The 17,447-nt window shown below is 40.3% G+C and overlaps 1 protein-coding gene across 11 annotated transcripts in view; it reads right to left on the reverse strand.

Annotated features, from left to right (window-relative positions):
• The window catches only part of dmd (dystrophin), a 1,835,475-nt gene that overhangs the window by 859,771 nt on the left and 958,257 nt on the right, over positions 1–17,447 (reverse strand). For all 11 annotated transcript variants that reach the window (XM_059650343.1, XM_048540566.2, XM_048540567.2 and 8 more), the window contains 3 exons: positions 15,363–15,500; positions 10,213–10,365; positions 7,667–7,849 (listed from right to left, as the gene is read on the reverse strand). In XM_059650343.1, the coding sequence (XP_059506326.1) occupies positions 7,667–7,849; positions 10,213–10,365; positions 15,363–15,500 (474 nt within the window). The remainder of the gene's footprint in view (positions 1–7,666; positions 7,850–10,212; positions 10,366–15,362; positions 15,501–17,447) is intronic.

The following is a 17,447-nucleotide window of genomic DNA, read 5'->3' on the forward strand; positions in this document are numbered from 1 at the left end:
AAAAGCCTGGTTTGGCCACATCTGGAGTATTGTGTCCAGTTCTGGTCGCCTCATTGCAGGAAAGTTGTGGAAGCGTTAGAAAAGGTGCAGAGGAGATTTACCAGGATGTTGCCTGGAATGGAAGGAAGGTCTTATGAGGACAAGTTGAGAGAGCTAGGGCTTTTCTCTTTAGAATGATGAATGATGAGAGGCGACTTAACAGAGGTGTACAAATGATCAGATGTATAGATACAGTGGAAAGCCAGAGGTTTTTTCCCTCGGGTAGAGGTAGCAATTACGAGGGGGCATTGTTTTAGTGTGAGTGGAGGTAGATATCGGGGAGACGTCAGAGGTAGGTTCTTTACTCAGAGAGTGGTCGTGGCGTGGAATGCAGTGATGGAGAGGGTAGTGGAGTCAGTCTCATTAGGGGCATCTAAGCAGCTATTAGACAGCCATATGGATGATAGTATAAGGTAGGGGTGGAGGTCAGACAGACTTTAGGTTGAGGGTAAAAGTTGCACAACATTGTGGGTCGAAGGGCCTGTACTGTGCTGTACTGTTCTATGTTCTGTAACAGTTCCCAGGATATTTAGTGTAGTTTAAAAAAAATTAATGGAGTAAAATCCTATTCTGTAGATGAACTCTGCAGGTTGGTGCGAGGGCACTCTCAAAATGATGTTGGTGCAGACTTCAGTGCTTTGCACCTGGGGTGGCCAGTGATCGTACAGAATGCTGCTGTCTGAGCTGCCCAGCTGCCCTCAGCACTGGAGAAGTAGAAGACTGTGTTGTCGAGAAAACAGCACCATTCATAGACTGGAATCACTTAAGTGTTGGGGATTGGGAAATGGCACTCCGATCTCAAGTTGCTCCTTGAAAGGAGCTACGAGTATAAAAATTCAGAGCAGCTGTCACCTTGATAGCCACCCTATCCTTCTGAGCACAAGGCCTCCTTCAACAGATGATACAGTTCAGAGATTTTGGACCAGGATAACCTTAATCTGTGCCTGACCACCTCTTAGACCATTGAAGAAAATGACAGCGAGTCTTGGAACAGTGGAAACTTATCATTCTCTTCTACCTCCTTGGTGAATTTTGTTCGAACACGACAAGGTGTAGAGCTGGATGAACACAGCAGGCCAAGCAGCATCAGAGGAACAGGAAAGCTGATGCATCCAACTCTCTCTGAATCTTAGATAACAAAGTGTGGAGCTGGATGAACACAGCAGGCCCAGCTGCATCTCAGGAGCACAAAAGCTGACGTTTCAGGCCTAGACCCTTCATCAGAGAGGGGGATGGGGAGAGGATTCTGGAATAAATAGGGAGAGAGGGGGAGGCGGACCGAAGATGGAGAGAAAACAAGATAGGTAGAGAGGAGAGTATAGGTGAGGAGGTAGGGAGGGGATAGGTCAGTCCAGGGAAGACGGACAGGTCAAGGAGGTGGCATGAGGTGGTAGGTGGGAAATGGAGGTGCAGCTTGAGGTGGGAGGAAGGGATGGGTGAGAGGAAGAACAGGTTAGGGAAGCAGAGGCAGGCTGGGCTGGTTTTGGGATGCAGTGGGGGAGGGGACGAGCTGGGCTGGTTTTGTGATGCAGTGGGGGGAGGGGACGAACTGGGCTGGTTTTGGGAGGCAGTGGGGGCAGGGGAGATTTTGAAGCTTGTGAAGTCCACATTGATACCATTGGGCTGCAGGGTTCCCAAGTGGAATATGAGCTGATGTTCCTGCAACCTTTGGGTGGCATCATTGTGGCACTGCAGGAGGCCCATGATGGGCATGTCATCTAAAGAATGGGAGGGGAGTTGAAATGGTTTGCGACTGGGAGGTGTAGTTGTTTGTTACAAACCGAGCGGAGGTGTTGTGCAAAGCGGTTCCCAAGCCTCCGCTTGGTTTCCCCAATGTAGAGGAAGCCACACCGGGTGCAATGGATACAATATACCACATTGGCAGATGTGCAGGTGAACATCTGCTTGATATGGAAGGTCATCTTGGGGCATGGGATAGGGGTGAGGGAGGAGGTGTGGGGGCGATAGTAGCACTTCCTGCGGTTGCAGGGGAAGGTGCCGGGTGTGGTGGGGTTGGAGAGGAGTGTGGAGTGAACAAGGGAGACATGGAGAGAGTGGTCTCTCCTGAAGGCAGACAAGGGTGGGGATGGAAAAATAGCTTGGGTGGTGGGGTCGGATTGTAGATGGCAGAAGTGTCGGAGGATGATACGTTGTATCCGGAGGTTGGTGGGGTGGTATGTGAGAACGAGGGGGATCCTCTGGGGGCGCTTGTGGCGGGGGCCGGGGTGTGAGGGATGTGTTGTGGGAAGTGCGGGAGACGCGGTCAAGGGCGTTCTTGACCACTGCGGGGGCCAAGTTGCGGTCCTTCAAGAACGTGGACATCTGGGATGTGCGGGAGTGGAATGCCTCATCCTGGGAGCAGATGCGGCGGAGGCAGAGGAATTGGGAATAGGGGATGGAATTTTTGCAGGAGGGTGTGTGCGAGGAGGTGCATTCTATGTAGCTGTGGGAGTCAGTGGGCTTGAAATGGGCATGAGTTTCTAGCTGGCTACCTGAGATGGAGACTGAGAGGTCCAGGAAGGTGAGGGATGTGTTGGAGATGGTCCAGGTGAACTTGAGGTTTGGGGTGGAAGGTGTTGGTGAAGTGGATGAACTGTTCGAGCTCCCCTGGGGAGCAAGAGGCGGTGCCGGTAGAGTCATCAATGTAACGGAGGAAGAGATGGAGTTTCAGGCCTGTGTAGGTGCGGAAGAGGGACTGTTCCACATAACCTACAAAGAGGCAGGCATAGCTTGGGCCCATGCGGGTACCCATGGCCACCCCCTTTGTGTGTAGGAAGTGAATCTTGTTCTGTTGCTTTTCCCCTCAATCGGCTCAGCAGCATCTTTTGGGGTTACTGCTCTTCCCAAATTGTTGACAAAGTCATGCCTACTACTCCCTACTACACTGTCTTTTGAAGTAGTACCGAGGCAATAATTCTGGCCATGGCATTCTTTATGTGAGCAGACCTTCTGTGGGGAACATCACAAAGATAACACTTTATATTGAAAGCACTCTTTCAGCCTTTATCACCGTAACAATAAAATGTCATGTTATGCCCTTACACAATGTGGCATGAAAGCATCGCAAGGAGGTCTTGCTTCCAAAAGGTGCTCTGAGGTACGTCACATCATACAATTATGCAATGCACAAACAGTTTTCATCCTACACCTGGAAAAGAATGCTGCCAGTAAGTGACCATGCCAGCTCCCAATGTGCCCTCCCTCAACCAAACAAAAGACTCTCTTCCACACCAATGACCATTTCGTCGAATACTTGCCTCTCAGTAGACAAATCTAGCAGCAATAAAATGTGGTCTTCCAGTGCTTACTATGGAATGTGGTTGTGAAATACTAATTTCATGCTTTGCTTTTCAATGTCTTGTTCTCACTACACTTAATTAGTTGGCATTACAAGTAGGCGACTGCATATTGTAATGTTAATGATTTATTGAAGCTACAACGCGTAACTGCAAGATTGGAAAATAAAGGACCACTGATGATGGAAGAATTGAAGCCAGAGGTGTGGTTTTGCTGAAACAGTGCAGGCATGATTATTGAAACTGCATCTTGGAGGCCCTCCAACCAGCTTTATTCTGCACTCAAACAAAACTACAGTAAATTGCTCTGTCCACTTTACTAGCAGTATCAGCCTATTTGTACATTTATTGTGCAGTTGACTTTTGATCTGATGTTCCAAGGTGAAATGTTGTTTCACAGAAAGTAATGCAAGACTCTCTGCGACTCACAAATTCTCCCCATTCCTTCATGATTCCTTCTGTGATGATGTACCTGTGATGCCAGGGACAATTTAGCACCCCCTTGTACTATTTCTGGTGAGCCCCTTTGTGTTACTATTCATGTGCAACATTATCCCAAGCATCAGACTTCTGAAATTGCCATCATGTTACTGGTCCCAAACCCTTCACAAGTAGAAGTCAGCGTTCTCTCAACCTGTTTGAATGCTCCATTCCACAGCTCACAGTCCCTTCCCATTCACCGTGTGATCCCACCCTACCATCTGCAATTGCCTCCATTCACAATCAGCATTTCCCCAGTGGCCAGTCCAATGAAGCCCATCCCCAAATTTGAGTTTCTGCTTTCTCCAGGACTCCGTGAGTTTGTTCCATTACACCCGTATGGCCAATAGAGATCAATTCCTCAAGACTGACCATGGCCCACTCCCCAAAATGACTTAGTCGACCAGCTACTACTAACCACAGCCTGGCTTCCTTGGTCCTGAGTGACGGATCTGTAACCCTTGGACTGCAGGACTGATTGTGGACCTTTGCCAGACTGCAAGGACACAGATTCTGGAATCTGTTTGGACGAAATACCAAAGTGACCGTGGCCAGCTACCAGGACTCGAATAGGTAAGCTCCTTGACTGACTGCAGTTCCCCTTCACCTCAATTAGGATTGCTCCATTTGTCCTTTCACACTTTGCCTGTGCGTCAAGCAAATGGCCATGTGCCTGCCACTTAAACTTTTGACATTTGCTGCTGGTCTCAAGGTGATATAGCACGGTGCCCCACAGTGACATGTAACTAACTAATAGACTGTTTCATGCTCCCCACCACTGCAAGCTGCATCTCTCTTTCTGTACTCAATAAAACAATACAAATCACAGAAGCTGGCATCCTGTAACTAACCACTAAGCCCTAAGAAAACAATGTGACCCACAGAGAGGTTCGCATCCTGCAAGTAAGTGAAGTCAGTGAGTGTGCACCCAGATAGCAAACTGAATTTATTAGAAGCTTGCAGGCTTCAAGTACGTACTAAAGTAGTTAGCAACAAAGAAAGCAAGTTCAAAGCCGGAAGGTGCATCCCGTTCAGATTTGTGTATGTCTATGTTGCAGGGCCATCTGACAGAAGTATTCAAAGTAAAGTGTTGAGGAGCTGAAATGGTGTCCAGGTTGCTCTGAGAGCAGGCTTGATGATCTGGTGAGGATAGTGGTTTATCAGTAATGAACAGCATGGGAACAAGGAAGGCTGTGTTGGTTGTGGAGCATGTAGCAATGTTATTGTGAAGAAACAGCGGTGCGGAGGCCCTGAGAAACATTCACTGAGCTGCAGCCGCCAGGCACGCGCTCTGATTTACATATCGGGAACTTGCCTTAGCCAATTTCAATGAAAAGGAGAAAGGGATTGGAAATGGCATAGAAATTTGACAAGTTGGATCCTAAGTGAGATGCAAATACACAGATATTTAAGACAGAAATAGATAGATTCTTGGTTGTCAGGGGGAATCAAAGGTTACAGAGAGAAAATGGGGAAATGGGTTTGGGAAACCCATTATCCATGACTGAACACAGAACAGATTCAATAGACCGAATGGCTCACTTTCTGCTCCTTTGCTTTATGGTCTTACACAGTGATCACTGCTCTAAGGTTAAATTATAAAGATATTTATGGCTTGAGGGGAAAAATATCAGGAAAAATTTTCTTGCTATTGAGAATCTGATTCTGATTCATACTACTGTGTTTTCCCACCTTTCTCATCATGATTCACATCACACCAGGGAGGGGAAAATTCCATCTACAGACTTAAACATAGAATTTTACAACCAAATAATAAATTGAAGGATATCACAAGTGTTACCCTGAAAGACAGTGAATATTCCAGTGAATATCCATAGCGAAGGTTGGGGTTGGGGTATGGAATGGAGGGTGTGGTGGTGGAGAAATTCGGTCTGTTTTCTGAGCACACCACTGGAAGAGGAGTTAGTCAGTCAGAGATCTCTGAATCACTGAATCGGGCAGGCATCAGAAGCTTTTCATTTCTAGAAGTATTCTGAATATAGCAGAAGGAAACAGACAAGAAAAGGATTCAGTGGCAAGATGAACCATGGGGAAACGTGACTGAATAAGGGGAAGGTTTTTCACTACAAGTCCAGAGCTCTCCATACCCTGGAGCACAAAGCATAAAGAAAGATCCTTACTTACAGCATTGTGGCTCATTAATTGCTTCTATTGTTCTTAAGGAGATTTCTGTGGCTTATTGAATCATTGAGGCTTGATTACAACCATTGATGCATATTTCCCTTTTCCATCTGTAAAAATCAAACCTCCTTCAATAGTTTCTGCCTATTAAACCAACACCTTTGCAGTCTACTTTTCACAAGATTGTAGAAGCAATTGACAGAGGAGATAAATTAAGCATCATTATGAACAATGTTTTGAGATGTAACATGAAGGTGACGGAAGCCAATTTGCCTTGTAATTTTGCATAGTCCATCTCTTTCAGATACAGACATGCTGCCAGAAGAGAAGCAGGCAATGTTTTGATGGTGTAATCAGAGTTAGGCACTTTGCATTTGGTTCATAACACTGGCTCTAGATTGAAATTGGCATACAATTAGGTCAGCATTCAGTTACACATGATCTGTGAGGCCTTACCAGCATTCCTTAAAGAGCTTGCTGGAGACTGCTTGTAGGGAAAAAAAATCAACCAGAAATTCATCAGACACAAACCTGTAAGCAGTACCAGACTGCCTGATTGGTTTCTGCAGCTAACATCTTCAATTTACATCAGGCTTTAGAACCAATTTTAACTGGCCTTCAGGGTAATGGACTGGCACACGATTCTGACATTTCATTGGGTTGCATAAATTTTGAGAGCAACAAATCCAATCTCTCAACCAAAGTATTGCTTTCATACATCAGAGGATTATACAGTTATGCCCCAAGGTAATGCACTATTATACCATTAGATACAGACGTTTCCTAAATCTATGGTTACAGAAGTAACTTTGATTGCTTTATCAGCCAGACCAAAGGCTTATCCTCGAGCAGTTATACCATCTACTTGAACAGCAGGTTGAACAGTCAGATTCAATATTTGACTTAATTATTGGTGAAAAGTTAGCAAAACTAATCTTTGCTTCCCAATCATAATGGCATTTCATTAAAACTTGTCAAATCTGAACATCAAACACTTGCAATGCACAAACATTGCCTGTTGAAATGCCTCATAAGTGTTACCTTTGCTTGAATGGTGAAAGTCAAAGAGAATATGAAAAGACAAATCAGACATTGGGATGGTCCTCTGTACTTAGACAGATTTTCGTTCAAACTAAGTTTTTAGCGCTACTTTGTTCTTAAGGATCAAGGACACACTAAAATTCAAAACAGAGGGAAGGAAAACTGAGTAAATCAACAAGTAAGTAATCTTTAAATCTTATAGATTCAAGGAATACTAAGACAGATAAGGTTTTCCACATAATGAAAGACAACAATTAATACCACTTTTTCAAAATAAAAAGTTGCATGGAATGAACTCTTCACATGAATGGTTCTTAAATCAATTTCTGAATACTGCATCAATTCAGGCTTCACACATGCTGCTGAGAATTTGGATGTAATGCGATCATGAGGCAAATTAAAGAAAAATAAATATGTAATTTATCTCCATTAATCAGAAATTTGCCAATCATATGTTTCAGGTTTTGAACAGTTGTGCCTTGCAGTCCCTGAATAAATCGGTTTAGTAAACAATATTTTGCAAAGATGGAACATTTGATACAAACCCTAAGGTTGCATCTGCTTTCAAACAAACACAACACAATTATTAAAATACGTCTTTTTATTGTAGGCATTCATCTTAGCAAAATTTGCAAGCAAATCTTTAAAGCTTGCTTTGGGAAACTCACAATTTGTGGATAGTTCAACCTTCGATACTGAACAAATTTGCACTCAATGTCATTCCAGCGTTTGTTGAGCTGGATCAGCTGCAGCTCCAGTGCCTTAGCAGCTCCTTTCTTTGACAGGCTCTGTGCTTGCCTGCACACAGCATTCAGGTCTCCCCTCTTCTCTTCCAGTTCTGCATCCATCTCCTAGTGAGTAAAACCATACGGTCCCACAGCAGTTAGCTAGCTATTGTCTCAACTTGAAGAAAATCTAAACAAACTAAAATAAAACATTTTCAACTTCTTTATTGAAGTGTTTTGCTTCGTGAATGTATCATAATTTTATCGAATAATGGGGCAGAAAGGCAATGTCCTCAATAGCATTGAACCATTATCTTACCATTTGCAAGCCAAAACCAGTGCTAGAGAAAATTACCCAAGTGGTTAGTTCTCATGGGTGAACTTAAGACACAGTTTAGTAATCTGGAAAAATGGAGTGTTTTAATAACTCAATGCAGCACAAACCAGAAATAGCACACTTTCAGAGAGTTTGGTCTTCTCTCAGCCACTTGCATGGCCAACATGAGGTGGTTATCAAGAAAGGAGCAGCTGTGTTGCTGAGAATAGCTGGAGATAGAACCATCTGCTTTAAGTTCGGCATTGGCATTTTTGACTGCTTTTGTAAACTTCTGTCAGCTTAAATCTCAGGAGGTGGCATTGCAACAGAACAGAATATGGACCTCAAAGAAAGTTGGCACAAAAAATTCTAGTTGTCTGTTGTGTGGATTTTTAACATCAGTTTGAATCTGACAGTGAGTTAAGGGAATCTCCAAGCACCCAACATCAATGACATAGTCAAGAAGGCGAAGCTGCAAATCATAATAAAGTATCCTCACAGACAGTAAACTGCTTGTTTCACTTTTAATGAAAATATTATGGAGAATTTAATGCATGATCAGAGTATACAATATAAAACTAAGGTGGAAATATCATAAAAGAAACGTATTAAAGAAGTTTCTTTCAAAAAATTGTTTTTGTTTGTGAAAAATGGTGGAGAAATTTGAATTTCCACAAGAATAATACAAAGGTTTTTTTAGCACCTGTGAAGCTATTCAAATATAATTATACACTTAATGTGCAGTTAGCAATCCAGTTAACCACATATAACAAGATACATTTTCCTCCAAGGGTTTTTATACTGCAAAATGGAAGCTTTCATCAGTTCAATAATTTCTATTTGATAGGATACTGCAGAGACTTTGGAAATGCAGCCTATGGTGAAACAGAAAAATCAAAAAAAAATAGAAAATAGCTATTAGGAATTCTATGTGCTTGCTCTAAAGGCTGCTGTCAGTTTCAGGCCAAAACAAACTGTGAGCACTGGCAGCTCCACAAAATCTGGAGCATCACTTTCAGCTTCAGCTGGAGTTAACCTTTGTGATTCTTGACTGGAAATGGTCATACAAAAGCAAAGGTAAAACACTATAAAGGACATTGCATTGTTAATTTTGAAATTACTAATCTGGATGGATATATCAAAATTACTCCTAATAATCTTTCCAAAGATTCATGTTATGACAACACAATAATCACAGATTAAGATTTAACAAGGGTTCTTTGAAGTTGAAAAAAATGTTTGCATTAACAAATAGCTGCCTAAAGCATAAGCGTGCTAGTTTACTCTATTGGCCAGCCTATTGATTGTAGTACGGGGTGATTTTTCTTCTGATAAAAACAGTTCCTTTATCTTAAAATCTGCTAATTATTTGTAAGTCAAAATGACAAAGCAAGTGAAGAAGCAAATGAAAATAATGAATTGTCAAAAAAGTGAATCTGACATGTATAAATAAACTCAGGGAAATGTACAACAACAACAGTGATACATGTTGTGAGCAAATAAGTGAGAGAGAGTGGCTATCATGGTAAGGCCACACACATTATCAGACAGTGGAGGGACCATACAACTGTCCCTTAACTGTTCTGCGTGTAACGGCAATAACCGGACAATTGGTTTCCTGTAATAAATGAGGTTTAAAACAAAAGAACATCCCAGTTACGTTTGTGTCAACATATAAGAAATACAATTTTGACTTCAATCGCAGTACCATTGGTGGGAGTCATGCAATTTCTATTCCAGGATTTATATGGAGTGTAAGATAGAACTATTGATAACTTAAAGGCCTCACATACACTGACACCAGGAGGAATAAAGTTGTTAAATTCATATATCTTCTGCCTTCAAATTCTTCACCCCATCAAATTCTTATTAATAATGACATTTTTTTAAAAAATCAGCAATATCATTGATAAATTAAAAACCATTGCAGATTTTGTATAAATGGATAAAAAAGACTAAACACATTTTGGCTCTTTCACCAATAGAACATAGGCTGCTAGCAAAAAAATCAGGAGATAATGATCAAACATCCTGACTGGAATAAATGCACCAGAAGGTACAAGTTGTATGACAAAGCAGCGCCACGTGTATCCAAACCTTCAGTTACAGCTGACTATTTTTTCTCTGATTATAGAAAGAGAAATGCAAACACCTGTTTTTAAAGAAATGTTACCTTCATCTTCTGGGCATCTTTGGGTTCTGGAAGCCTGGCTAATCTTTTCTCAATGTCATCCAGCCACTGCAAAAGATTGTCGGCCTGCTTCTTGTACTGATACCAATGTGGAGAAATCTCCAGTGCTTTCTTCCTCCTAATTGATCTTAAATCCTGTTCAAAAAGGTCAATGATTATTACGTGCTACCCATTGCATAATAAGAGCACAAAGTATCAGAAACACTTAGCCTAAGTTTACACAAGTTGTTCAAGGCACATTTATTTTCCTCCTGTGTTCCATTCTGATGTCTTTGCTTAAAAAGAAACTCTTGTCTGAAACAAAGTTAATGATGTAGATGATGATCTTTCTTGCTAAGTCATCAAACTGAAATGTTGACATTAATACTGAGTCGGGGTCCTGAGTCCACACTTGCTGGAAGCCGGACAGGCAAAGCTGTTTTCCTCTGAAACAGCCTGCTACTTGTCTACCTCTGCAACTGCGTTGTACTAAAGACAGTGATTGGTCCAGTCACAGGGCCAGTCTATTGAGGAGTGGTAGGTGTTCTTAAGCTGAGAGGCTGGCTCAAAATGGAGGCTCTGCAAAACCCTAAAATGTAGTTTATATAGAGGAACATGGCAGAAGGCCAACTGGATTGCAGAAAACCTCCTTCACTCAGATATTTGGGAGATAGAACCTCTGACCCTCTGATTCCAATCACCTACAGGGTTGTAACCTGCATGAAGCTGGTAAACTCCCCATACAGTGAGTGTGCCTGTGTGTGTTTGCATGATTGAGAGTAAACAAGTGAGAATGTGTGAATCAGAATGGGAGGGTAGTGAATAAACAAGCATGAGAGTTCGAGTACGAGAGAGTGAGATTATGGGTGTGTGCAGGTTTGTGAGTGAGTGTGAGAGTGAGGGTCACAATGTCAGAGCACATGAATGTGTGCACGTGTGCTTGAGCGAGAGTAAGAAAGAGGCAGTGTGTGTGCATTTATGTAAATTTGCTGCATAACTTTCCTACCTACACTGGGGAACATCTTTAGCAGTCGGAAGGCATGGAGATGTATGCTCAGTTAGCAGCCCATTATGCATGCACTCCTCTACAACCCCACTGCAAGCTGGTACCATAGGACAGGGAAAGCTCTGTTCTTTGGCTTAGTGCTTTCTCTGAAGATGCCATCTTTGTTCTTTGCCAACAGCGTTGTTACCAATATGATAATCTCTGAAATTGTTATTATCTGTTTAGACTAGTATTTAAAGATAAATCCAACAAACTAATAGCACAAGAAGAAAAAATGCCTCAAAGTTTCACATTTCACACTTCAAAGCACAAACTTCATTGCATTTAAAATAGTTAAACTAAAAATGCAATTAACACCAGAAATTATAACTACACATGTTTTGGACATGGATTTATACTTTCCAAGATAGCCTCACTTTCAAACATAATGTAAAATCCTACCATATTGTGGTCAGTCTTTCCTAGAGGTACTTTTACAGGGAGTTTGTTCATTAGCCATGTTTCATTACATGACACAAGATCAAAAGTAACATATTGAGGATTCTTCCTCATAAAATGCTTTAGAATACCATCACCAATGCACTCCAACAAGTCATCCCCCAAGCTTTCATGCTTGATTTTCATGGAAGTGGAGAAATATTTTGCAACCATTCAGGATTTACAATTAAATTTTAGTTCTACCTGGCAAAAGATAACCATCTTCTGAATTGCCCGTATTGCAGAAAATCTTTCTACCCAAAGCTCTGAAAATGGGTCATCGATTGTTGTGTTTTCTTCCCTTTCTATCTAATGATCTCACCTTTAGGGCTGGTAACCACTCAAGTCAACATGGCCCGGGCTTTTGATTAATATGTTGTTTCTTGAGTTGTAATTAATTCAGGCATGATTTAATTTTATTAACACCATAAGTTACCAGTATTAAAATTAGATTTGCTTGATGTATGTTTCAATAGTTCAAATTAGCAGCAATTACTGAGCCTCTGTAAATTTAAATAGTAACTATTTAATATTGTACAACAATATTACCTTACAGTAGTATATTGAATGCTGCTAAAAGAAAGGTTGACTCTCCTCACACATTTTTGTCATGTGATTACGTATATCATCACTATGGGATGTGCTATTTACACTGTCTTGAATGCTGATCCTTTTAAATCTTTATACTACACCCCCAATTCTCTACCATCACTACTTAGATCCCTGAAGCCAAAACTTTTGTTCTAAAACAAAAACTATGAACTTAAGTCTTCCTGATAAGTCATTTGCTGAAGAAATCTACAGTCACTCTTTCTTCCTACAGTTCTTCCACAAGTTTTGCTAATTAGCTATGATTTTTTTCAGGCCTTAGCTAGCACAACAGTGATGAATGCTTCAACAGCTGACTTTGTTCTCTTAAGTCAACAGCTAAAAGATGCATGTGATTCAACCAAATGTCCTTCATACAGATTTCTCTTTCCACATAATATATTTAGTGCCTCTTGCAGCTAACAGCTTACCATGTGGGAAGGATGATCAGGAATCCACTCAATATCATTCCATGGTACAGTGAAATGAAACAAGTAAGAATCCAAACCCTAATTTTACATGTTACAGCACTTTGTCATATCTCATCAAATATGGGAAAAGCTCAAAAATGTAAAAGACCCATATTGTACTTATTACCTTTGTTAATCACTACTTTCAGAGTGAAGTTATCCCACATATATACTTGAATAGCTAGATCATTTCCATTTCCACTCGATGAAGTCTGATGATTGATAATGGAGTTATGGCAACGACAACATTTTCAAAGGTTGCAGATTAAATATGAGTAACTTTTTAAACTGTTGTGGTTGGTCATTGATAAGTAACATTATTAGACTACTTTTTTCAGCATTCTCTCCTATTATTGTCATAAGAAACGATGTTGTAAGGAGGAGTCATGAGGTGCTTGCTTTACTTATCTCAGAGGTATGGCCAATCCTCAGAATTTTCCTGCAAGTCTCCAAGTGAATTGCTGACTACATTAGAATGTTTCATATCAAGCTGATTAAACATTAACCATGCGCCTTCTTTAGTGCAACACATTGCCAAAGGGATAGTCATGTATGATACTGTACCTTACATTGATTTAATGAAAGCTTAATTTCCAATGCATGAGCTTGAAAGTAACAGATGGGAAAATCATGGGCAAACTGCCTGTTATTTGCTGCTGTGTGCTGCCAGGAGGTAAGGTCCCAAATGACAGTACATCTCATCAAATTATTCACTTTATGCAAACCTTAGACACAGGAAATTGAACATTTCCATTTCTGTTACCTAATCACAAATCCACAGTTTTCAAATATGCATTGAATTCTCTCAGAAAGAAAGTTCATAAAAAGGCAAAAACAGCACTTTGGTAAAGAGAGTAAGAACTGCAGATGCTGAAGTCAGAGATAACACAGTGTGGAGCTGGAGGAACACAGCGAGCCAAGCAGCATCAGAGGAGCAGGAAAGTTGATGTTTCAGGTTGGGGCCCTTCTTCAGAAGGTTTCCGACCCGAGGCTTTAGCTTTCCTGCTCCTCTGATGCTGCCTGGCTTGCTGTATTCCTCTAGCTGCTCACTGTGTTATCTCTGACTTCAGCATCTGCAGTTCTTACTATCTTTACCAAAATGTTGTTATCTCTGGCTCTGGCATTGGCAGTTCTTACTCTCTCTAATAAAAGTTAGTGTTGTGTCTTCCAGTTACAATTATGTCACAACGATGCTCTGGAGACCCTAGTGTTCTTCATTATAATTAATCCCTATCAACCGAGAAATCAGAGAGCTGGTGTAATTCTGTGCCCAATGATAGACTTGATCCCAGCATGGTTCGGACAGTCACACCTCACTCAACCTTCTGGCTATGATTTGAATAAGTGTAGTGAACAAAAGGTGGGCATCATCTTTCCTCCAAGAGTTAACATTCCTTCAATTCTCTGCCTCTCCCTTTGATGGAAAGAGTCATCATGAGAATTTATGCCATATCTTTTCAGGGGTACTTGTATAGCTATCTGCTCACAATGATAAAGTACTTCTACTTATAGGCTTCAGCAATGCAAGTGCATTTCACTGTTAGGTAGCAAAAGTTAGGAAAATAATGGCCCTCTAACATCAAGGAAAATTGAATGACTCTGTTGGATGTCTTTAACCCTAGCCTGCAAATAAAATTTCAAGGGTGAAAGTAGAAGGTTGTAGTAACCTTTATGGCTACTCACAGTGCCATTTGCAAATATGTGAAAATCATGGTTAGAAACTGTACAGTCAGCATGATCTTCAGGGTCAACTGCAATCTCCAAAATATTACTTTGCAGTATATCCTACGATGTTAAAACAAATAGTTTGTAGACAACTTTTGATGTAATGCATCTTCCCCCTCAAAGTTTTTAACAGTGACAGAATACAATACCCCATTGTAGTCCGTACTTAGAAGAAGCTTCTGTTAAATTAGCTGCTTCCCTGCTCAGCCTCTGTATCCAAATTGTAAGAGCCAAAGGAATGCATCAAATATGCAATGAAGAAATTCACTATTTCGGCTCATCTTGTGTTATTATTGCATTAGAAAGGTCAAGTATTGTTTCACATACCTGTTGTACTCAGAACAATTCTCCCAAGTGACACATTTTTAAAACTGGGAACAATCAAAAATCATATACATTAAGCCATATCTTTGCCTTTGTTATCCTCTTTCTAAACAGTCTCCTCAAAGTAAACCACTTAACAACATTCAGTTCTGTGCAATGGACCATACCCATACATTATCAACCTAATGTCAGTGAGCCACACAGTGTAATTTACTCTGTTGTTCAAATTGCATAAGATATGCAATCCTTATTCATTATCTAAAGTTATGGACTAAATAGCCAGTGTTGTCTTCAGCACTGTTGGGGAAAGAAATATCATTTTGAGAACAAGCAGCACACTATCTCACTTGTTTCTATTTTGTCAATGGTGAATAATTTAACTTGAGGAGCCATGTGCAGAGATTCCAACAAATTGTCCAGTTTTGACATAAACATTCCAAAGTACATAAATGGAATGTCCAGAAAGTAAATAGCCTCACAAAAGGATGAAACTGTATTTAATTCCTGGTATTCCAAGGGCGACTCCAGCTGATGTTGATTCAGGAATTGTTGATCGATCATACCTTGAGAATATTAAATTTAGCCTGCAACATCTGCTGCTTCATTCTAATTTCTTCTCGCTTCTTCTCATTTGTGACATTCTGTTGCAATTTTTCTCCCATTTTTGCCAGCTCATTCATTCTCCTCTCATCATCTTCACTCTAGAATATTAAAAAAGTTGTATTATAATTACAGCGCTCACATTTGGGGCAAAAAACAAATATACTTTTCAGAATTAACTTTTCTTTCATGTTGTGGGACCTGAAGGGTTTGAATTATAGGGAGGGGCTGAACAGGCAGGGGCTTTTTTCCCTGGAGTATTATCAGAGGCTGAGGGGTGACCTTCTAGACGTTTATAAAATCATGACAGACAAGGGTAGGGTGAACAGCCAAGGTCTTTTTTCCTAGGGTGGAGAGTTCAAAACTAGAGAGTGTAGGTTTACGGTGAGAGGGGAAAGATGTAAAAAAAAGACTAGAGGGAGAACGTTTTCACGCGGAGAGGGTGCATGTATGGAACGAGCTGCCAGAGGAAGTGGTGAAGGCGAATACAGTTACAACATTTAAAAGACATAAGGATGGACATATGTATAAGAAGGGTTTAGAGAGATATGGGTCAAATGTTGGCACATGTGACTACTTTGGATTGGAATGTCTGATTGGTATAGACTAGTTGGCACAAAAGATCTGTTTCCCTGCTGTATTTCTTATCTTCCACTCTCAATCTGGCAGTGCTTAGCTTGTCTCCATTTCAAAAGGAGCTTGTAACAGGTACATCCTCACTGTGCAATATCAGCTCTTTAAACCTACAATCATGTCCTTAATGATGATCCGAACCAGTTCTAGGCAAATCAAAACTTCTATTATGTTAGAAATAATACTCTTCTCAGAGTAATGGTCAATTCCAATCTGAAGAACAATTCCACAAAAGATGAGATACAAAAACAGAAATAGCTGGTGAACGTCAGCAGGTCCAGCACACTGACATAATATTTTATAAAAGAGATCCAGTGCATTATAAAATATGTCACAACTTCTGTTATTTATTTGACAATCTCTAAAACTAGGGCTAGAAGTAAGGGGAAACAGCACACATCATGTGAAAATAATACAATTTTAAAGGCACAATACAAAATTAGATTCTTTCTTAAAATAAAACTGCTGAGCCTTGGAAGTAAAATTATTCTTGTTGATCATTTCAGCAAAGCAAAAGTCAGCACTCTCAATAATCACATTTTTTTTTTACGAAAATGATCAGCAGTGAGGATTTCACACTGTTTCCAATGAAAGGTTGAATTAAAATTGCTGAACAAGACTTATTGGGTCCTGGATTTGGGTTTTCAATTCCAGTGGAACACGAGAAATCAATTACTAAATATAATACTTTTCACTGAAATGTAAAATAAAACAATGCCCAATGTTAAAGTAAACTAAGTGTTTTACTCTGTGCTAGCTGAATAAGCACTGTAATTGAACAGAACTAACATTAATAGAATATTTGCCTTTTTGGCCCAAGTCGACAATTATCCAAAGGTTTTGCAAAAGATACTGTTGAACAGTTTCTATTTAGATTTTTCAAAATAGTTATCTGTCATACTTTGACTTTTTCCTATTGCAAAGTTTGTCAAAACTGTGTTCTATAACTTTCCAACTACATACTTGTTCATGAAATAAATGTTGAATTTTTCAAATAGATAGATTTTGCTACATTTGGGAATCCATGTCGATATCTCTTCAAATTTTTCAGGCTTTTTCCTTCTGTGTACTATAATTATTTTGTTCCCTTTTCCTCTGTGCTTTTGACCACTTCCAGTTGTTTTACCATCTTTTGTGTGTATTTATGCAATAGCATAGATAATAACACAAAATCTGTCATTGAGTCCCTTCAGCCAGTTTGAGTATCCAATTAGGTATTAGTAATCTGTATCTCAACTGCACTATCTGCACTCATAACATAACATTTCATATGTTTGTCAGCAAAAGCAATCAAATACTATTATGTTTCAGTTCTAAATTTCAAAATCTATTGATAAGAGATCATTGTATTTTAAATATGCGTTATGTGATCTGTAAATAGAAAAAAACAAAGAAAATAAAACTGAGTGGTGCAT

This window comes from Stegostoma tigrinum, chromosome 12 (assembly GCF_030684315.1).
Source record: "Stegostoma tigrinum isolate sSteTig4 chromosome 12, sSteTig4.hap1, whole genome shotgun sequence".
NCBI classification, from domain to species: domain Eukaryota; kingdom Metazoa; phylum Chordata; class Chondrichthyes; order Orectolobiformes; family Stegostomatidae; genus Stegostoma; species Stegostoma tigrinum.